General features: G+C 44.4%; 1 protein-coding gene and 2 non-coding genes across 3 annotated transcripts in view; all 3 read left to right on the top strand.

Moving 5' to 3' along the window:
- Positions 1 to 23,085, top strand: part of LOC136841180 (steroid receptor RNA activator 1-like) — a 92,443-nt gene that overhangs the window by 41,501 nt on the left and 27,857 nt on the right. The window contains exons 3-4 of the mRNA XM_067108220.1: positions 14,077 to 14,095; positions 14,162 to 14,296. Of these exons, the coding sequence (XP_066964321.1) occupies positions 14,077 to 14,095; positions 14,162 to 14,296 (154 nt within the window). The remainder of the gene's footprint in view (positions 1 to 14,076; positions 14,096 to 14,161; positions 14,297 to 23,085) is intronic.
- LOC136841334 (U6 spliceosomal RNA) lies at positions 8,051 to 8,155 on the top strand. The gene has a single exon (XR_010853888.1). It is a non-coding gene; the product is annotated as a U6 spliceosomal RNA (small nuclear RNA).
- Positions 9,635 to 9,753, top strand: LOC136841333 (5S ribosomal RNA). The gene has a single exon (XR_010853887.1). It is a non-coding gene; the product is annotated as a 5S ribosomal RNA (ribosomal RNA).

The following is a 23,085-nucleotide window of genomic DNA, read 5'->3' as shown; positions in this document are numbered from 1 at the left end:
ACTGGAAAGGCGTCGTGAAGGATGTGTAGTATTAGACAGCCACTGGAAAGACATCTTGATAGATGTGTAGTGTTATCATCTCTTATTGAATTGACTTCTTCCTGAGCACCTGGCGCCATACTCTCTCAGAGCCTATTCCCTGACGCCCGACACCAGTTCCCGGATGCTCAACCCTCTCTTTAGTATCTGGCGCTAACCTTCAGAGCTCCCATCGTCCGCTCTCGTGCCCGGTGCCAGCCTTCTAATGTCTGGTGTCAATTCCTCTTTAGTACTTGGTGCCTGTCTTTCCTGTTGTTCTTTCTTGAGTGCCAGTCTCCAATTGAATACCTGGCTCCAGCTTTTCAAGTGGCCAGCACCAGTCTTCAATCAAGGTGCTAACTCTTCAGTATCAGACTCCCGCCTCTGAGCGCCATACAGACTGCTCAACAATGTTTTGGCTCTCTTCAGTCGGTCCCACCATTGCCTAGGGTTCAAGATGAGCTGACGTTGCTCCCTTTTTAGTGACAATTAGTGTCTCAGAGTCCTGTCCTTTGCAGGCAGGGACTTTTGTGTCCTGAATTTTGAGCTTGTTGAAGGAATCTCCCTCCTCTGGCATTTTTTCTTCATCCTCCAATAAGTCTCTCAGGGAGTTGGAGGTTTGACTTTTGTTTGAAAAGGGAGCAAGACAAGTGTCTTTGGACTTGCTCCCTCTGGTGCTTCAATGGAACAAGACCTTGTCAGAGATCTTGTCAAGATTTTGAAGTAAAAGGTTTTTTTCTTGACTAGCAGCAGGAGCACGGGCGAAGAAGATAAGGAATCCCGAGTGTTTACCGAGAGACATCACCTCGGATTGTCTCTTAGTCCTGTCCTGTATGGACAAGGACAATTGAGATGGGTTTTAGAGCTTTCCATCCTTTTCTCTCGAATTTCAAGGAGAGAGAACTCTGGTGCTCCTTTTCTACTGTGAAAGTGACACAGTTGCAGTCAGCCCTGTTATTTTTGCCTACAGACCTATATCCCTCTTTCTCAGAACATAGTCTCCATTGCAAGAGTCAGTTTCTTGGATGTCCGTCTCAACTCTTGGAATTTTCAGGCTTTCTGTCTGCCTTGAGAATCTCTGCATTTTCAGACAGTCCACAAATACTGCCCCTTTTTTCTTCTTTCTTGGAACATTAGTGGATGAGTCTACTGTTTTGGGTATTCTGTCATCCACCAAGATGTTAAGCAAATTAGAAAAACTTCATATGAGTTGGATCTGCAATGGTGGCTGTACATACATAGATCAAGTAGGGAACTCCCTTCTTCCTCCAAGCCCAGACCTAGTCTTCTTCTTTTCACCTCGGATCTTGGTCGAGGAACCCACGGGTTAAGTGGAAACTTTCCGGGTCTTGCTCCCGGAATGATGGATCCTTCTCAGATAAGTTGGAGAGCTGTAAGCATCTCTCTTGGGAGCTTCAGTGCTTCTTGACCTTAGTTTACACCTGGACTGCAGTAGTTCTCTCTATAAGAGATTTCATTCCTAGCGTATGTATGTCGAGGAGAAAGGCTCGTTTTCTCTCTCATTTTCTCTCTCATTTTCTCTCCAAGCAAGAGAACCTCTACTGTTATCAGATCGAATTCAATTTCATTCAAATCACCTAATGTTCTTGTAGACAAAATGAGAGCAGGTACTTCCTTACGTCCCCTGGTCTGGCGGGAACTGTGGAGTCCATGGGGCAGACCATCTATGTTCCTATTTGCCACCTCAAGGAACCTTCAAAGCTTCAGAAATCACCAGTACAAGGCTTTTTTGCTAGTCTTATTGCTTAAACTAGTGTGGTTGCAGAGGTCATCCTCCTAGCCCGTCTGACATTTTAAGCAGGCAGTCTCTACCCCTCTTCTTGGAGACATGTATGGCCCATTTTTGGATACCCCATTTGTACCTGAAGAGATCTACATCTTTCATATTCCATCAGTAATGGTATTGATCTATGCTTAACTAAGTGCTTAAACACTGGGGCCTAGCTTTTGACAACCTTATCTGGTCTTTGATGTGTCCAAGCGAGGAAGGAATCCGGTCTTCTGGAGCCTGGATGTATTCTGAATGACTGACAAGTCCCTTGTTTGATCCCCTGCATTCCTCTTCTCGGCAACCTTACACTGTAGACACCCTTCTGAGTGACCTCTGGCTTTGACTAGGATGCACTAGTGAGATCCAAGTCATCGTTTAGAGAAGGTATTTTCACAGGGAGATGCTTTTTTCCTCGTTTACCCTGGGATTTTTAGCTATAACGAGGATCTTTTCAAACTCTACAGTAGATCCGTCCCTTCTCCTTTAGGAAGTTAACGGACATCATTGACTGAAGAAGAGAGAACCTCCTGTCCAGCTACAGCTTTCGGGTTTTTACTTGAACAGAATCGGACTAAGATCACATCCTGAAAGGGCTTATTTTCTGAATGCTTAAGGAAACATTTTGCCTTTTAAGTGAAAGTCAAGGACTTCAGAGCAGCCTCTTCTTCCATAGCGTTCAGGCTCGTTTGTCCCTTACTTCTGTTCTACTTAGTCCTACTTCCATTCCACATAGCCCTACTAGAAATATATTTGTCCTTCGCATCTCACTTTCTTTTCAAGTGATCCCGATCATCTAGCTCGCCTGTCACCTAGTTCGCTGGGCGACAGCTACAGTCTGGCGTCAGCTGCTGTCTTCCGCCAGCTATGGAGCTTCCAGAGCCACAAGCTTCTGGCTCGTCTGGCTGCCAGCTCACCTGGCGCCAGCTCCCACAAGCGCCCGCTAGCTCCCACAAACACCTGCTAGCTCCCACAGGCACCCGCTGGCTCCCACGGGTGCCCGAGCGACTGCTAGCTACCACGGACGCCCGCTAGCTCCCACAGATTGCCCGCTAGCTCCCACGAGTGACTGCTAGCTACCATGGATGCCCGCTAGGAAGATCTGATTCATTCACTGACTAGAACGTATTGCCCTCATGGACTTCTAACTTGGGACACACTCAGAATTAAGAGAGCAGTTTGCCTTTTAAGTAAAGCTAAAGATGTCATGGTAGCCTCTACCTCTTTAGCTTGCATACATTTTATGCCTTGTACGTCCAATCTGCCTTCTAACTATGGGGAATGTAATCATTCTTTGTGTCTTACTATTTTTAATGGAAGTTAAACAGTGTTGAATCTTTCAATGCCTTGAGACCATTTCTAGTGACTGGCATGGTATCATGGAAGGAAGCATACTGTAAGACTGTTTTTTCCTACTGTCTCTTCACCTTGTAATAAGGTGTCAAATTTTTTGCAGAGCCAGGGGGTACATTGTACCTAAAGCACCCACCACTCTCAGTGGATGGGTTGTGGTTTTATCTAAGTGTAGGTGACAATGTTGTCTAGTTTTTATTTTGGTGCCACACCCAGGGCAAGGGCGAGCACCTATCATGCTTTGCTAGCCACGGAGTACTTCCTTTGCTACAAAGTTCCCACTAAGTAGGAGGTGACCCTTGGCTATACTGCCACGCCACTACGAGTTCAGATGAGCACCTACCAGAGACAGTATCCCAGTAGCTCTGTTAGCTGATAGGTAACGACAAGCATTGGTTTTCAATGCTAGCAGTTTTTTCTATTTTCAAATTCATTACATCATTTTTTTGAGTAGAATATGAGAATCAGCTATGTAATTACTTGGTAAGTTACTTAAATAAAAATGACATTTTTATAATAAAATAAAGTTTTATATTTACTTACCAAGTAATTACATGATCGGACCCCACCCTCCTCCCCGCTGATGGACATAAGGCACGAACAGATTGAGGTTATTTGCTAAAGTCGTTCCTAATATTCCTGCTAGTGGGCGGAACTGGTCACCTACACAGATGTGTGAAGTGTTACCCACGAAATTTTGAATTCAAGCTGCCATGTAAAGTGAACTAATAGCTATGTAATTACTTTGTAAGTATATATAAAACTATTTTTTTGTAAAAATAAGTCATTTTTATTTGTGGACTAGAGGTTTCTCATTTATATAATAGTATGACAAACTAGTTGAACCTTGTAATGATTCCACCAGTTCAATCATGATTTAAAGGGATGCCACCAATAATAATATTATTTCTAAAAGAATTTTGTGCTGTTGATTTGGTCTCTTACCAAGTTGTCACAGCCATACTTATAAAAGTTAGGTCATTTCATACTGATGTGCATTCTGCATATCAAATAGGTATAGGCAGCTCACAGTTGACTGTTTCTCTTGGTTTTTTCTCCCTTACTGTAGGCTGCTAATGAGCTAAGCGTAAAGGTAGCTTTCCCCACTGCAAACTGCATAATCCTCTGTTTGGCAGTGTGATGGTACATACCACTCACCAAAAACATAACCCTGCTGGTAAAAAGTTGAGTTCAGGTAGCTGTCAGACATGCAAAATAAGCAACATGCTCCTGGCAGCAAACCATGAAGGAAAGGCTTGATTTAGATTAGCCCTTTGGGTCCAGTGTTTCAGAGGGAGTGTAGGGGAATAGAGTACATCTTCCTGGCAGAGCTCTTTTTCCAGGCAGATTCCATTTCTTTGCCAATGTGCCAAGATACTGGAATTCAAGATTTTGTATGGCTCCAATGTGGCTTTTCATAGCAACATTCACTTAAGGGTGTGACGTCCTTGCCTACATGAGTTAGGGTAGAGGACACTCTGAAATCAAACCAGCAAGTAGAAGAAACCCTTTAGCCTTGGTTGGTAACCCTTCTAAGAGATGGTTACTCTGAATACAAACCTTGTTCTCCAACCTTGGGCTGTGCTGTAGCCATTGTACCATGGTCTTCCATGGTCTTGGGTTTGAGTTCCCTTGCCTAAGGATACAATCAGGCATTTATCCTCTGTTCTGTTCACTTTCTGTTTTTTTGAAAAGTGTGTAGGACCTGCTGATGAGAAAGTAAAAGTTGCATGGTGGATTGTCAGGAGATTGCCTTCGTCTTTACCTAATCTTTTCTTCTGAGCGTCTCATAATTTCTAAATCCATCCTGACTGTCCTCCCCCTGTTGTTGTGGCAAACTTGATGAATTTCTTATTTGCCTTAAAAGGTGTGCTGGCTCCTCCTTGTCGACCACTTACTTCTGGCACTTTTGTCAATAACATGGTCACATTTTTACAGTACAGTACTGTACAATTATTGCTCCAGAAAGTGATTTTTTTTTACCAACTTGGCATCCAGCTTTCTTAGAAGGGGACAGCATTTCATCACCCACACACATAGCTGTCAATGTTGTCTCCTGGTATGCCATTTCTGGCCAAGAATGAGGACCCTTTGAAGATGAAATCCCTTATTCTACGGGAACTCAGGATTAGAGGTAAGACATTATGTCCAGCCCAAGCACTCCAGGTTTACCTAGTTGTGGCAGCAAACGTCCCAGATTGCCCTTTTTTCTTATACTCTATCACAAACGAGCCACTTTCTCTGCATGGGCTAAGTATTGTCTTAGCGTCCGTACTTAGAAAGGCAAAACCCCACCCTCTTCCTGGTTTGCATGAAGTCTAGGGGGTGAGTGCATCCCTGGCTTTTGTTGTAGGCATTTCTTATAAAGAAGTCTCCAATTTTACAAGGTACTATAGTTATCAGAGTCTGTGTCCTTGAACACTGCTGCCATGACATTAGTCAAATTTGAGTACACTGTGTGTTGGTAGGTAGTATGGTAAACCCTGGCCCTGTAGGCGCCTCAGTGGAAAACAAAGGACCTTCTTGATGTTGTGGTAATTCTTTAACATTGGTGGAGAGGGGCACAGTGACCTGTATCCCAGTTTGTTATAATTAGGTAAGTCATCCTGGAACCACATAGAATAACATATATAACTACTTGTTTTTTCCTGTCCTTCAATGTTAATTGAACCAGAATGGGTATCCTGAATAAAAGAAAGTAGGTAAAAACTTATATGACTTTACCATGGACCATTTTTTCATCTGGGTCATTTGAGATTTTTTATTCAGGAGCTAGGACATTTCATCAGTTTCTTTTGTATGCACCTTTTGAGGATGAACAGTGGCTCCTCTATCAAAACCCGTCTTCTGATGAAGGAAAACTTAATTTTGGTAGCTGCTGAGAGTTCTTAAACCAACCTGCTTTTCCTGATGAAAAGGTATGGGAATTTGTGGCGAGCATTTTTCTTTCACAGACCTGACAAGTAATGGGGATCTTGGCTGGTCTGCATGCTGTTGCTACATATGTGTGAGAAGGGTGAAGGAAAACTGGATAAATCAAAGGCACTATTCTGGCCAAGACCAGTTATGAGGAAATTCTTTGGTCTGTCTTATGGAACCATGGGGGGGACCATAGGAGTAACTCCTTTGAGGACTCACAGTGGCTACCAAAAATAGGTTTTGTTCATGAGACTTACCTGCCAGATATATATATAGCTGTATTCTCCGAAGGTCCGACAGAATTTCAAATTTCGCGGCACACGCAGTGGCCGGTCAGGTGGTTAGTACCCATTCCCGCCGCTGGGAGGCGGGTATCAGGAACCATTCCCATTTTCTATTCAGATTTTCTCTGTCGCCGGACTGTCAACACCTGTTGTCAGTTCCTCCGCCTTTGGATTTCGAAATTTGTTGTCACTTAAGTATTTTGGTTGTTTTTTGGTATTCGACTGGATCTGTGACTTGGCATACGCTCTTTGTGGACCGTTTTTGATTTTGCTTTTGACTTTTCTTATAATTAAGATGTCTTACCTCTAGCTATCGAGTCTGTAGCTTGGGTGAATGTAAGGTGAGGCTATCAAGACTTTGATAGTTCCTCACTCTTTATGTATATATGTAAGGGTGTTCAATGCCCTATGATAATCGGTAATGAATGTGTGGGATTGTCTGAGGGTGAGTGGAAGAAATATGAAGCCTATATGCTTAAATTGGAGCGTGATAGGCTGAGAAATCTTCCTCCTAGAGTGCATCCTTAGTTGGACAGTCAGGTTTTCTCCTACTAGTAACCCTGTAATAAATTTATTACTAACCCTGTAGTTTGTTGCTGCAGAAGGTAATTCCCTGGCTCGTGTGGAGTCAATGCGTGCTCTTGAAACTAAAGTGAATGCAATTCAACGCATAGTGTTAGTGCTAGTGCCCCTAGTGTTGTGGAGGGGGCGTCAGATCGGCCCTATAATGCCTCTAGGCCTGGACCTCTGTCAAACTCCCAGGACCAGGGAGGGGGCATGTCGAAAGCCGCATGAGGGTTACGGGGCTTCCCACCGATCTGGCGTCCCTTCGGCAGGTCCTGATGACGCTACCCAGGCTGCCAGGGATCGTGCTCAGGCACGCATCCTGAAGGATTGCTTCTCGTCCTCCGACACGTCCTCCCGCCTCGGGTTGGAGCTCTCGGTTGGACTCTCGCCCTCTTAAGAGAAGCTTAGAGGAGAGGACGCCACGCCCCTCTTCCTCTAGACGTTTGTACTCTTCCCGAAAGTTGCGTGGATATTCCTCTGCAGAAGAGAATAAAGTGTTTTTCGAATGATCACTCTACTCGACCCCCTGTCGCGCTAAGGCAAGGGCTAGAGCTTCTTCCCTGTGGAAGGAAGTATACGTCTCTCGCCCCTTTCCTTCTCTCAGGTTCAGCCCTTCTCCCGAGAGAGTGGCTTCTCCAACGCGTAAGATTTTGTTGGGTTTGCAACAACAGCTGGATGCTCTCATGAACCTTTCAAGATTCGAATCTGCCTGTTAAGAGGTACAGACTTTCACCTTCGTCTCCCGCTTGGGAACGATACAGAGCGTCTGTCGTCTAGAGAGAGTGTTTAGTGGCTTCCTATTCGTCTTCCCCGAGTTGAGGTGTTGGCCTTTTCTCTTGTCTCGCGCCAGGAGCGCGTCTTGCTCTTCGTGCGCTTCTCACGCTTCACGCGCGCCTCACCTTGACGCCGCGCGCTATCCAGCCATGACGACGCTATCCGCGCGCCATCCGCCGCGCTGTGACTCTCTTCTAGTACTTGCCACGGAGCCTCTCGCGCGTCACGCCATGACGCCCGCGCCGCTTCCCGTATAGCTTCAAGTCTTGTGTTGACACCGCTCCAGTTGTTCATCATGTCGCACAACTACCCGCTTCAACATCTGATGTCCTTCTTAATTTAGCCAGTACTTGCTTCGGCAGTACATATACTAAATTGGAACGATACAGAGAAGATTAGCATGGCTCTTGCGCAAGGATGACACGCTAATCGTGAAGCGTTCCACATTTTTATGTTTACTATCGTACTCTAGTTGACGACTTCTTCGTTCGCGGGGAGTTCCCGCTTACGATCGGCGAATCGAACTACTTTCACCACTCACTCAAGACCCACCAGCTGCGGAAGAACATCCTCTTTCGTCACAGCCTTTGTATGAAGAGAAACTTCTTTCGTCTTCTTCTTCCTCTGATTATCAGACTCTGGCTTTTTTCTTAAGGATCTGTTTCCTGAGACTTTTCAACCTTCGGCTCCTCTCTCTCCACCTTCGCAGTTGTCTTTGTCTTAAGGGGAGCGTTTGACGAAAAATCGGAAATAAAATTTTCTGGGATATTTTTATATGGCATCATACATATCCTGACTATCTTCTCAGAAAGTTTTATTTAAAAGTTCGCCACAGTTAGAAGTTATAAACAAAACAGTAACCTATCATAGTCAAATTACATTTTTCATATAATGTAATGATATTGTCAGTATATCGGTGGTAATTTCCTTTTAGCTATGAAATAATATCTAATGCGATCTATGGCAACCTGTGGACTAGTACGCATCAGCTAAAGACAGGAATGCCGCAGGGCAGTCAGTGGCAGTCAGTCAGTAGCAGCTCAGAGCTTGACTAAGTAAAACGTCGCTGGCCAACCTCAGCCGTGTTTTGACACTCGCTTCATTTAGCTTCATTTAGCGAAGTTATATTACTTTGCAGGTCTATTTTTGGCTTTTCATTATGTCATAAAACATCAAACTGTGTAACGGCAAGCAAATAAATACACAGAGAAAAAAAATATCGTTTTTCTCAAAACTAAAGTTATCGACATTCAAACTGCATCTCCTTCATAACGCTTGCTCCGATCTCAGATACAAAAGTAAACGAAAGCTAAATGTTTGCATAACAAAGGGGCTTCCATGGAAGCAACACGAGACCCGCACCACGAGAGAGAGTTTTTTCCCGAAGGAATGTCACTTCCAAGAGAGGTAGCAAGTGACTCCTTCATCTCCAGACTCCTTTGCAACCAGGCTTCATTTTGCACAAGCCTGGAAAGAGTGAGGGGCAGATGTTTGGTCCCTCCTACTGTTAGAGAGAGGTTACTTGATTCCCTTCCTGTCCTCCTCTTTTGTTTTTGTTTCCCAACTGCCTTCCTGTCAAACAGAAAATTGTTTGACCTGCTCGAACAGATGTTGAGCGGAGAGCAGTGGAACAGATCTTGGACTCGGTGTTCCCGGGATTTTACTACAGATTGTTTCTAGTCCCAAAACTTTCAGTAGGCTGGAGACCCGTCTTGGACGTCAACAGGTCGAACAACTTGGTCCGGAAGGAAAAGTTCAAGATGGAGACCTCGCAGTCAATACTAGGAGCCCTTCATCCCGGGATTGGATGGTATCTTTGGATCTCCAAGATACTTATCTTCACGCCCCAATTCATCCACGTTCGGTGAAGTATCTCAGGTTGTCTTGGGGACTAGACGTACCAGTTCAGGGCTCTCTGCTTTGGACTCTGCACAACGGCCATACCACGTTGAAAACACCGCTTCTCGTCCGATCAGCGAAGTTAAGCAACGTTGGGTCTGGTCAGTACTTGGATGGTTGACCGCCTGGGAACACCAGATGCTGTTGGCGTCACATTTTGCCCGAGGGTGTTTACACGTCTCATGAAAAACGTTGCGATGCAGTTGCATCTGTCGACGTCAGGATCTCACTCTACTTGGACGACTGGTTGATTCGAAGCGTCGTCGGGCGAAGGTATCTGGAGGACCTTCAGTTGACTCTGCAACTCGTGAAGTCCCTGGGACTTCTGGTCTGTGGAGAAGTCGCAGCTGATCCCCTCACTGTCCATTGTGTCTGGGAATTCAGATCTATTCAGCGGCTTTTATAGCGTCTCCGTCGCAAGAACGGCAACTTCTATGTACGAAAAAGTTTCGGCCTTCTTGGAAAAGGAAACATGCTAGGTGAAGGAAGGAATGAGTCTGCTGGGGACCATTTCCTCGCTGGAGAAGTTTGTTTTCTGGGAGTCTGCATCTCAGGCCTCTTCAGTTCTTTTTGTTGGAGAACTGACAAAGCAAGGAAGACTTGAAAGAGGAATTGAGAATTCTTCCTTATATAAAGAGGATCTGTGGTGGTGGCTCGATCCAACGAAATTGCAGAAAGGGATCTCCCTCAAGCTTCTGAACCCCAACCTAGTGTTGTTTTTCCGATGGGTCGTCAACAGGTTGGGGGCAACACTAGAGGAGAGGAAGTGTTAGGAACCTGAGAGAGGAACAGGTGTCCTGGCACATCGACTTCAAAGATTTGGCGGCTATCTTTTAGCTCGCCAATTCTTGAGGTCCAAGTTTGCAATCGTGTAGTTCTAGCAAACTCGGACAATACTACTTGTTCCCTGTTCAGCCTTGCAAGAGAGATTATTCTTTGAGCCTATGCTCGCAACATTTCGATTCTCACAAGTTTTGTTGCAGGGGTCGAAAATGTTCGAGCAGACCTGCTCTGTTGGCGCCATCAACTCCTGCCGAAGGAATGGACCCTTCATCAGGAGGTTTGCCAAGATTTTTGGAAATTTTGGGGTCGCCATCTTGTGGATATTTTCACGACCTCAAGAACAGCGAGGCTCCCTCTATAAAGCTCATCTGTACTTGACCCTGGGGCAGTTGCGATAGTTGCTCTTCCCTGGGATTGACGGGAATAGATGTTTACGCCTTTTTCCCCGTTCTAAATTCTGGGAGAAGTCATACGCAAGTTCGCGGCCTCACAAGGGACGAGGATGACTCTCATCCCCACGTTTTGGCCTTGAACCACTGGTTCTCGGAGTTTCTCTTCTGGTTGGTAGACGCCCGAGGACCCTTCCTATGAGAGCAGACCTGCTCATACAAACCCACTTCACGAGATATCTTTGAATCTCCCCGCTCTGAACCTGACTGCTTTCAGACTATCGAAACTTGGTCAGAGCGAAGGGGTTTTTTCTGGCCAGGTGGCACGGGCCATCGCTAGAGCCAGAAGTTCTTCATCTAAAGGATATATCTAGCGAAGTGAGCAACCTTCAAAGGTTGGTGTAGAAAGAAGGGCTTTTCCTCTTCCTCTATCACTGTGAGCCAGGTTGCGGATTTTCTCCTTTACTTTAGAGAAAAACTCGATATAGCAGTTCCGACTATCAAGTGTTATCGGAGCATGCTTTCGATTGTATTCAGACACAGAGGATTAGCTTTGTCTGACAATAAGGACCTCCACGATCTTACGAGCTCTTTCAAGACGTCCAAGGTTCCTCAGCTAATTCCCCCTGCTTGGAACTTGGACGTAATGCTCAAGTTTTTGATGTTTAGTCCTTTTGAGCCTCTCCACTCTGCATCTCTTAAGGATGTTACTCAAAAACGGCATTCCTCGCGGCGAAGAGAGTGAGCGAAGTTCGAGGCCGTCATGTGGGCTTCAAGGAACACAATGCTGTCTATTCTTTAAGCCCTAAGTTCTTGGCTAAGAATGATAGGTCTTCTAACCCTTGGCCTAGACACTTTGAAATTAAAGGTTTAGCAGACCTTATTGGACAGGAACCTGAGGGAGTTCTATGTCCAGTTAGAGATCTCAAGTACTACCTTAAAAGAACACAGGACACTCGTGGTCCATTGGATGTTTTATGGTGTTCTGTGAGGCAACCAGTTAAACCTATGTCGAAGAATGCACTGGCATTCTTCATTAGGGACGTCATTAAGGACACACACTCTAGTTGTGACGACTCCAACTTCAAGTTGTTGAGAGTTAACGCTCACGAGGTGAGGGCAGTTGCTACCTCCATGGCGTTCAAGAAAAATATGGTACTCAGTGACATTTTTAGTGCCACATTTTGGCGAAGTCAATTCGGTGTTTGCCTCACACTCTTGGCAAGATGTTTAGGTAGCATACGAAAATTGCTTTTCGCTGGGACCATACATTGCTGCTTCAGCAACCTTGGGGACAGGGGTAACTCTGATCCTATCCCCTTTTTAATTGTGTTTTTGTGGTTGTTGGGTCGACTACTGGAGGCAGTCTTCCCAATCCTTTGCAAACTAACGCTTTAGGTGTTGGTTAGGTGGTTAGTAATGCTCTTTTGTCCTCTTTGTATGGGCTATGATCTAGTCACATTGTGGTCACGCCCGTTGACAGATCATCTAGAAGTCGCCAGCTATATAGGTCACTACCTCGCTGGGGTCTCTAGTAAAGCAGAAGCAGACTAGAGTGACAGTAACCACTCAGTCAGCTACGCTATCAGATAAGGAACCAAAATAATTTTACCAATAATTGGTTTTTTCCTAATTCTTGGCTGTCTCTACCCCCTCCAAAGGTGGTATTCAGCTATATATATATCTGGCAGGTAAGTCTCATGAACAAAATGATATTTTAATGATAAAATAAAGTTTGTTCATACTTACCTGGCAGATATATATATTTATATTGCCCTCCCTCCCCCCTCAGGAGACAGTGGCGTTAGAAAATCTGAATAGAAAATGGGAATGGTTCCTGATACCGCCTCCCAGCGGCGGGAATGGGTACTAACCACCTGACCGGCCACTGCGTGCCGCTGAAATTTGAAATTCTGTCGGACCTTCGGAGAATACAGCTATATATATATCTGCCAGGTAAGTATGAACAAACTTTATTTTATCATTAAAATATCATTTTTCTTGACAATCAAAACCATCAGATATTATTTTTACATATTATAGAGTTAATAGTTATTGTTATAGTGTGTGATATGTAATTATAGTACAGATAAAAATGATTAAAAATGCAAGGAGAATGTATGTACAAATAAATACACAACATAGCCATTTAGAAGAAATTTTGTCAGAATCTTCAACATTCTCAATAGTACCCATTTTAATGTTCATGATCTTTGCTCTTGGCAGGCAAAGGGGATCAGGGATCAGAAAGTTAATTGGTAAAATATAAAAATCAATCAATCAGTATAATTGAAACAGTTTAAAACAAATAAATTTTATGATTTTACTAAAAATTTATTTTTTTGAATTTTAATATACCTATTTAGTGAGTAAATATAAAGCATAATGAGTTTAAATATATTTATTGTGAAGAGTGTTCCAGTATGAAAGTGTATGATTTTTACAGCTTTTAATTTCATTTTCATTTTCTTTCAGTAGATGTTCATTCATCATTGACTGTTAGTGAAACAGAATTAGGTCCCAGTGTAAAGGCTTCTAGCCTATTGACTTGTCATTTCATCCGAAAATCCTTCTTGGGGCCAGCCCTATGAGAGCTGATAGTCAGCTGTGGTCTGGTTAAACTATTTTAATAATAATAATCAAGTCCATTTCTAAGTAAGGTCACTTATCATAATTGTTCCATGTAGGTGTATGTTATTCCTGTGGTAGAATAAATTTTAAAAGAGCATTGGTCTTTCTCCAGGCAAATATGGCACCTAAAATTATGCAGCTGATGTTAATAGTAGTGTAGGCACTATCTGTTGAGGAAGAGATAATTGAGAGTTGTTGATTTTTAGACCCAGGTGAAATTTGTCACCAAAAGCAAGCATTCAAAGTTTGTAAAAAACGAGATAACAGAAGAGCTCAAAGCTGGTGGAAATAAGTAAAAAAGTAGAAAAAATATAAAGAAATAATTGAGCCAAATCAGCCAAATGAGGTGGTACCTTATGTAACTCCAGAGTCTGTCTTAAACATATGAGTATCAGCAATAGTTCTGTTAAGGAACCTGCTTCCTAATTTATAGTAAAGATAAATGAAAATTCTCTTGTTCGTGGCACGAATACTGATGCTCTGGAAAATTTATAGCCTTAAATTATAAATGCTATCACCCTAACAACTGTATTATAGCAGATATAGGATAGGATACTTGTGACTTCCTATTTTTAACATTAGCAACTATTGGAGAAAATACATTGTCAAACTAATTTGTGGTGTAGTTAAAAATAAGAAACATTGCATCTGATACATTTATTTTTTATAGACCAGGTGATGGGCCACCAGTTTGGGAAATTTAATTAATGTGCACTTTTATGACACATTACTGCCTCCAACTGATTGTATAGTAGCTATCTGAGAGGACAGTCTCTTCACCAAGATCTCATGGATCAGTGGTCACAGAGAATAGAAACCCTCAAGATAAACTTCAAGAAGTAGAAACTGCCTTCACAAATTCCCTTGAAAGAATCTCAGAACAGTTAAAGGTATATTTTACTTTAAGGATCTTTGAATTACCTTTATTTAAAAATGTAATGTTGCTTTTCTGGATCGGGGTCCCGTGTCACCCGGTGAAATAGTCCATTCAGCACTTATTTCTAGGTAATTCCGTTGCTAGATACCAGAGAAAGCTAAATGAAATGCTGGAGTTACTACCCCCAGAGCGAGCTCCACTAGATGGAGTCGTGTATGGAAAAGGGTGAACTACAAAAACACGGAACCTTATCCTATAGAGATTCCCAATGTCAAAAGTCCCAACGAGAGAGGTGCCGATACAAGCCCATGCACTAAGAGGACTGTATACAAGGCAACACTAGCCGCATTCCATTTTAGCACGTTTTTTCGTTCACACGTAATTTCGTTGTGATCCTTATTTTGTGCTCTATTTTGGATTTTTTATGGCATCCTCGCAAGGTTCTTCTTCAATTATTTGAGTACCAGTGTTTTGTTGTTTTTTAGGCGGTTGAGGCTTCTTATTTTCCTTTAGTTTAATAATTAAAGGAATTTATAACGCCCGTCTCGATCTCCTCTCACGTCATCTCTTGACCTCTCTTGGTCTTGGATCGGCATTTTTGTTTTGTGTTTTTTATTTGTATCCCTTTTTATTTGGGATGTTTTACCAGTAATGATCCCTAACTTTAGTGGGTTTGATTAATTTTTGTTTGTTCTGTACCCATTTACTACGAGAAGTGCTGTTTAGCGTTTAGGCTACGAGCTACCCCCTCGGGCCCATTCGCTTTTTATCATGGCTTCATTACGAGAGTGATTTTTATTACGGAAGTGATGTTTAGCGTTTAGGCTAGGAGCTACCCACTTGGGCCCATTCGCCTTTTATCATGGCTTCATTATGGGAGTGATGTTTAGCGTTTAGGCTATTGAGCTACCCCCTCGGGGCCCATTCGCTTTTATCGTGGCTTCATTCGAGAAATGTTGTTGAGCGTTTAGGCTCTGAGCTTCCCCCTCGAGCCCATTCGCCATTATCATGGCCTCATTATGCTTTATTTTTGTCACTCACTTCTCTTAGCCTTTGGGGATCTTATTTTCATTGGTACTGTTATGGTTTTTACTTTGCTTTTATAATTTTGTTTATTTTGTGAATTTTGTGTTCCCTTCCTGGTCAAGTGCTGTCTTGTTGTTTAGGCTATGTGGTTCCCCTCGGGCCTATTCGCTTCTTATTTTGGCTTTATTTTGTCTTGTTTTAGACTCACTTCTCTAAGTGTATGGGAACATGATTTTCATTGTTACATTTAATTTTTGACCTTGTGCTTGGATGCTTTTTGAATTTTGTTAATTTTGGGATACTTTCATTTAACTGGAGATCGGTCATGTCCCTTCACGTCCATGTTGTGTTGGGCCTGCCTATCCTCCTACATGTACCTTATAGACAATTTTTGTTTTATTATGATTTTTTTTTTGAGTTATTGGTTAGCCTTTACCCCTCTCCTAGGCTTCCTTCCTTTACATCACCTCAGTTAGGTTAGCCTAGGGGTTGGCTGTAACACTTTTTCCCTTCGGGGAAAAATCGTTATGAGGGGACGATCTCGATCTGTAATATGAGTTTCATGTCGGTGATCTCGTTCTGTACATGTGTGTTTTATGTCTGGTGCTTCCCTTTGTTTGGTTTTGACTTGGATATATTGCCTACGTCCACCCTCTCCCTTTCGGCTTTTCACTTAGGCTAATGTTCCTAATAAGTTAAGCTGGAATAGCGAGGGTTTACCTGCGTAGCCTAGCTTAGTTCAATCCTTCTTTGGGTTGCTTACCAATGGTGACCGGGAGTGCTCTCCCCACTCCTGTTCACATTTCTTTTACCGACTATATATATGTTATTTTGTGGTTTCGAGAGTCCCCTTCTCTCCTTTTTATCCTTTGCTCTCTCTCTCCCCTTGGTTTGTTTTCAAAGTTTGTTAACTTTCCAAGGCTTGAGAGCAATTATCCTTATTTTATGTTGTAGCCTAAATCCCCTCCCTCTGCATTGATTGATTGTCCTTCAGTGTGTCTGAGTTGGCACTCCACCTGGACCTGGAGGTGACCAGGAGTGCTCTCCCCACTCCTGTTCACACTCCTTTTATCTTTCTTTTGCTCTCCTGGCCGTAGAGGTTTTGCCCTTCCTCTCTTTTTCTCTCGCTCTTGTCGTGCAACACAGCTTACATAGCGAGGGGATCTATGAGAATCTCTGGGCGCCCGGGGAGTGCTGTCCCACCCCTGGTCGCTGCTTTGGGTTATCAACCTCCTGGCCTATCCTTCCCCCTTCCTTTTACGTCGACTATTTCCCTTCGTGGTGCTTCCTACATCGAGCACCTCACTGTTGGGATCTCATACGAGGCCAGTTAGCGTTCTCCACCTAACTGTCTTCTGCTTTATTTACTTTTCGGCGTTCCCCCTCCTTTTGCTACTACCTGTTTGGTGTTTCGTTATCTTGTTGGCGCTCTCCTTGCTTACTGCTACGGGCGGTTTTAGTGTTTAGCGGTCGGCGTTTATTCCCACCGCTATCACCGTTCAGGATATCCTCCTCCGGGGTTTTCTCTCCTGGCTCGGAGTGCGCCCACTTCGAACAGTTCATAACCTTCCACATTTTGTTCAGACATAATCGCTCGGAATGTTCCGTTGACTCTGTTTTTATGTCTATGAGTTTTGTCCTGTTAGCCCGGTTTTCTCTCCGGTTTTCTCCGGGGTTTTCCTGGTCTGACTAGGCTATAGCTGCTACGGTACTCTGCCCGGCATCCGTTCCAGCATGCCCTTTTCTCATACGTTTTCGGCTGGTTTTGTCAAGTGCAGGAATGCTCCGCTATCCTACAACAAACCAGCGGTCACGGAGTCTATAGCTCCCATTCCGGTGCGCGCAGTCTGTTTTGGATTTATAGTTTGGCATGGAAGGTTATGAAGTACGCTATGCTCTCCTCGAGCAGGCTTCTTGATGAACCCGAGGGTTTTATATATACCTGTCGTTTTCGTCTCCGCCAAACTCCGCCTCATGTGACTTATTCTTGACTCGGAAGGTTGTTAGCACGCTATGCTCTCTCCGAGCAGGCTACTTGATGAATCCGTGAGGTTTTATTTTTACACCAGTCGGTTTTATCTCCGCCAAACGCCGCCTCCTTTGGCTTATTATTAGTCGTTTGGCACCCGGCAGGTGGCGTTGTACGCTATGCTCTCCCGAGCAGGCTACCTGATGAATCCGTAGGTTTCATATACACCTGTTGGTTTTACCTCCGTCAAGCTCCACCTTATGTGGCTTATAAATCGGTAGGTTTCACATATCGCTCGATTTTTCGCCAAACTCCGTCTCGGGCGGGATTCTTGTTAATTCGGTAGGTTTCATATAAACCTATCGGTTCTCCGCCTCTTGTGGCTTATTAATAGTTAATCTTTCGGTGTTTGGGCTCTCTCCGGGCGAGATTCTCGATGGTTCGGTAGGTTTCATATACGCCTATCGATTTCCTCCGCCAAACTCCGTTTCCGGGCGAGATTCTCGGTAAATTGGTAGGTTTCATATACACCTATCGGTTTTTCCTTCGCCAAACTCCGTCTTATATAACTTATTGATAGTTGTTCCTCCGGTGTGTGGGGTCCTAATTTTTCCCCCTCCTGGAGGCCGGCCGCAAGTCTCGAACTCTTCGCCTTCAAGTTAATTGTTTTACGGAAAGTTTTCTGAAGACGTTGCGGCCTTCTGTCTCGTTCTCGGACCTGTGAACATCGTCCCGGAGCGATAAGTAGGTGCGGGAATAATTGAGACAAACCTTTTCCGCTTAGCTCGGAATTAGGTGAGGCAAACTTTTCCTTTAGGATTAGTTACCTTCTCATCCCTTTTCGACGGTTCCTGGTCTACCGTCCCTAAGGTGAAGTAAGTATAAAAAAAAAAAAAAAAAAAAAAAGACCACCCTTTTTAAACCAAGAAGACCCGCTCGGGGCCCCTCAGGACGTCTCTCGGATCTCTAATCCGGTGCCATCTACGAGTTTGGCCTCGTCTTCTGAAAGGACACGCCCAAGCAAAGCAAAGCGGTTACCCCTCCTTCCTTTGTTGAAAACTCTTTTTACGGGTCTCCTTATAAGGAGCTCGATTTGAGGGCCATTGTCAACCTATTAAACTAACTATCTACCTCATGGTCCATGCCTTCCCTTTCCCAGGAGCTTAAATCCCAAGAGATCAATCTCAAGACTCATTGTCAATGGATCACCTGTTAAGTCCTGCTCCGTTCGAATTCTATCGTTCGGACATCTCCACCTCTTTTCCCCTCCAGTCTGGGGAATCTTGGTGCCTTCCCTTTATGCTTCCCAGCATGAAGGCACCCTCCTGTCGGGGGTGTGGGCACACGGAGGTTGGTGGAAGGGCATTTCTTCCCTTCCGGTCTGGTATCCTCTTATCCGGGTTTTACCAGACTGTCAGAACGAGCATGGCATCTGTCTGGCAGGATCCATAAGTGAGCCCTCAGCTAGGGGCTGGACACATCATCTCCTGAGGACTCTAACGGAGTGGCAGGCGGAAAATTCCAAGTTCACGCCAGCTGTGGGGTCTTACCGTGCTCTCTTTGGGAGCCCTGTTTCTTACCCCTTGTGCTCGAATGTAGCCCCTCTTATCAACAGGCTTGTTTTGAAAATGTATCGCTGAGGCATTTCCGGGAGACAGATATCACAGATACATTCACAGTGAATCTTCTAACCCTGGACTACGCTTCTAATTTATTCAGCGTACAGCTCCCTAAGCTTCGAGTCAATTTTCGGAAGCTGAAACAGGGTGTAAGTCAGGCTTGCCGTTCCGCCTTGAGCTGAAGAATCTTTGAACAGTTTCACCTGGAGAATTAATCTTTTCCCCAGGTGGGCGTTGTTACGGCCCGTCTTGGGCTACTGTTGTTACCCAGAGCCTCCGTTCTCATGGGTGTCTACCCTACGAGCAGAAACGGTCTGATCTTGCCGGGACCTGTCCCAAGTCCGGCAAGAAGTTCATGTAGTTCAAGAGCCCCCCTGCTCAGGCGGTGGTGCAGGCTCTTCAGGTCTCTGCCCCTAGACAGCCGTCAGCTCTCACTCCCAGCCTCCACCTTGATGTGTGCGGGTTCAGCCAACACATCAGCCCCTTGTAAACCCCCGTGTGTCTCTGCCTCCCCACGTGCCCGCCGGAGTTTTCTTTGCTTCATACCAAAACCTAAGGAAAGAATTTTCACTAGACATTTGGCCAGAGGCTCTGACCCTCAGGGTTATCATAGGAGCAGGGTTGCATCCTACTCCTCTCCGAGAATTTGGGAAGGCATTCGCTTCACGGGAGGCAATCAAGCCTCCTCCCTGTAGTATTTCTCATATGGGTGGGAGGCTGTACCATTTTCAGGGGCCACTGGAACTTCAGTTCCTGGGCCCAGAGTATAGTTATCAGGGCCAAGGGGGGAGCTGGACTGTTGTTCCCCAATCAGGTTCAGTCAACCTCCGGCCAGAGTTCTGGGGTCTTTGTGAATGGCCTGTCAGGCTTTTTCAGTCTGCCAAGGAAGTTCCCTTCCACTGGAAAATTTTTCCGGGCGTGTCCCGTTTGTTTTCTTATTCTTGCGGCAAGTCTCGGTTGCTTACAGTCTTGTGGGTTCGGATCCTCCTGCTATCGTGGAGCCGTAACCACCTCTATAGACCTTTCCGATGCTTCCTTTCACATCTTGGTTGCAGAAAGGTCCTATCCCTTCTTGGGATTCAGACTCGGGGAGCAGGCGTACCCCTTCAGGTTCATGCCCTCCTCAATACGGCTCCAGAGTCTTTGCCAGTTTGAACAATACCGTAGTTCAACAGCTCCGGTATTAGGAGGCTATGCTAGCTGCATATCTAGTTGCCTGGCTCATTTGGGCACCCAGCGTCGGGAATTGCCTGAGGGCGCCGGTCATTATAATCGGTTTCTAGAGTCTTTGGGCTTCTAAGTAACCAGGAAGGAATCCCACCTGATTCAGGAGGGTAACCTTCCGTAGTTATGAATCCAGTGGAAGTGGAAAGAGATAACAAGGGCATCTTATCATTTCATCATCTCAAGCATACCTCTCCCCGTGCCCAAGAAAAGGTCCTGGGTTTTCTCCAGTTTGCTTTAGTGGCGGTTCTCCTTCTGAAGTCAAAGCTGGAGTTTATGACCGGGGTATGGTGGAGTCAGGGACATGTCTCCTTGATTCCTCCTGCTTGAATAGTGGCCTCGGCCTTGCACAACTGTCAAGTGCTTACCGAAGTCAGTTCCTCTCCAGCTTTCCCCTCCGGCCTCAGTATTCCACACCAATCACCTCTCTGGGCGGGTGAGGTGGATACTTTTTTGGCCCAATGAAGTACATGGTACTTAGTCGGTCACGTTCGGCAGTTCCATATCAACGCTTTGGAGGGCAGTGACAGTCTTCCTGTTCTTGGAAACTTCTTCCCCCCAAGAGGTTTCCTTTTAGGCTGGTTCTGAACAAAACAGCAATAGTGCGCTGCGTAAACAAGTGGTTTTGGACTCGAATTGCTTCGTTCAGGTTATGGTTCATTCTTCTCCATAACCAACAGACGCAGGTGCTTCTGTCTACCACCCTTCTCGTAGGGGTCCAAAAGGTCACTGCTTTTTCCCTATCCAGGGCCTCCCCCCTGGTGTCGGAATAGTCCTTAGGCGGAGCGTCATTCAGGTAGTCTTGTGACCTTTTCCTGGGCCTGGAAGTAGGTCTGTTTGCAACCCAATTCAGCCACAAACTATCAAGCTGTCCCGTCTGGTATAAACTCAGCCTGTGTCAGCCCCCTCAAACTCTGATGTCCTGGCTTTGTGGTCTTTGTGAATCTTACAGTTTAGGAGGAAACTGATATTGGTCCTGTTATTACTGTTTTCCTGAAATCAGTTAAGGGATCCTACTCTACTGCAGTATGGTTCTGCAGTTAAGTAACTAGCACTCTTCACATAGTTTTCGAAGCTACAGTACTGATGCGCCGCATTGGCCTCGAGCAAAGTGTTTTGTTGGAACCAGACTCACAGGCCCTTAACTTTCATCCCTAAGGTCTGTGTTCGTCTAAGAACAGTACTCCGTCCACATTCGGTTTCCTGGTCTTTGAGTAATGTATCGGAGTTAGCTTTGGTAACCAACAATCATCTTGTTCTTATCTTTCCTTGTTAAGGAAGTCCCAAAATTTTTAATCAGCTTAGCTTCTAGTGTTAGTTTTCCTGTACTGTCTGCCCTGTCTGGCGGAACCAATCAGTTTGGTTTGTCTGGTGGAACCAATCAGTTTGGTTTCCCCTCATCAGGGTAGTGTTGTGAATTCCTCACCCTAACTTTCTATCTACAATTGAAGGTCCTCATTTTCGGTGGTCACCTTGGAAAGTACTCCTTTTACAAGGTCTGTTTCTGTGTCCAGTTTTCTTCTTGCAGGCTTTTTAGACAGGACCTCTAATTTTGTCAGGTCCTCTCCTTTAAAAAAAGGGGGCACTGTCATTGGGTCTGCTATTAGGCAGGAAGTATTTTCTTAATACAAGCCTATTCAGGTGCTGTTCTAAGCTCATGATCTTAGACGGTGACCACTTACATTATTTTCATTACATGAACTTAGAGGACCTTACTTATGTTCAGGGTAGAATTCTCCTAGTTTTCAACGTTTCTATTTAAGTCTTTAATAGCATAAGAATGATGTTTATTTCTCTGTTACTATTTCACCGGGTGACACGGGACCCGATCCAGAAAAAGGATTTTGACAAAGGAAAAATCTATTTCTGGAGAGGGGCCCGTGTCACCCGGTGACCCACCCTGTTTTTCATTCTCTCCCTCCCTTGATAAACTTCATTCTAGTGAGGTGGGTGCTAACATGGAATGCGGCTAGTGTTGCCTTGTATACAGTCCTTGAGTAGTGCATGGGCTTGTATCGGCACCTCTCGTTGGGACTTTTGACATTGGGAATCTCTATAGGATAAGGTTCCGTGTTTTTGTAGTTCACCCTTTTCCATACACGACTCCATCTAGTGGAGCTCGCTCTGGGGTAGTAACTCCAGCATTTCATTTAGCTTTCTCTGGTATCTAGCAACGGAATTACCTAGAAATAAGTGCTGAATGGACTATTTCACCGGGTGACACGGGCCCCTCTCCAGAAATAGATTTTTCCTTTGTCAAAATCCTTTTTTTTTTTTTACTTTGTAGTAGTGATAAATAGAATGTTTGTACAATGGCCAAACCTGTTACTGTTCTTTACATATGTATTATTGCAAGCTTCCTGAGAGCATCATTATTGCAAGAAGGGCACTCACCTCATTCTACATTCTCACTAACATCATCACTTGATCATTCATTGTTCAGGTAACCTATCAACCTGACATATTTGCCAGTGCTTATATGAGATTTCATGCTATTTTGGTAATTTTTCCAGTATTTACAAATTTCAGTCTGGATGCTATTTTGTATTTTTTATTATTGAGATAGGGAGGGCAATATTTTGAGTAGTGGTTATGGGTGAGAATTTTTTTGTTGAATGCTACTTGGATTAACTCCATGTTAATGCTCCTCACTACCAGTCTTACCAAGCAAAGTGGAACCAGTTCTGTGACTGGTGTGACAAGAATGGTTTTAATCCAGTCAAAGTCTTTCCTTCTTTAAATCTTGAAAACACTTATGTCCAGAGTCAACAGACTATAAACCCAAGAGGGCTTCAGAGGCAAATCCGCCTGCAAAACCCAAGAGGGCCTCAGAGGCAAATCAGCCTGCAAAGAGAGACAAGTTATAGGAAAAGGCGCTAAGTAATTAGATATGATGGAATAGAAAATAAAATTATTATAGCTGAATTCAGGAGACATCAACAGAAAGGAATGAATTTGCTCCTC

Source organism: Macrobrachium rosenbergii, chromosome 8 (assembly GCF_040412425.1).
Source record: "Macrobrachium rosenbergii isolate ZJJX-2024 chromosome 8, ASM4041242v1, whole genome shotgun sequence".
Classification (NCBI taxonomy): Eukaryota; Metazoa; Arthropoda; class Malacostraca; order Decapoda; family Palaemonidae; genus Macrobrachium; species Macrobrachium rosenbergii.
The sequence above is the reverse complement of the archived record's forward strand: the minus strand, read 5'-3'. Positions and strand labels throughout refer to the sequence as shown.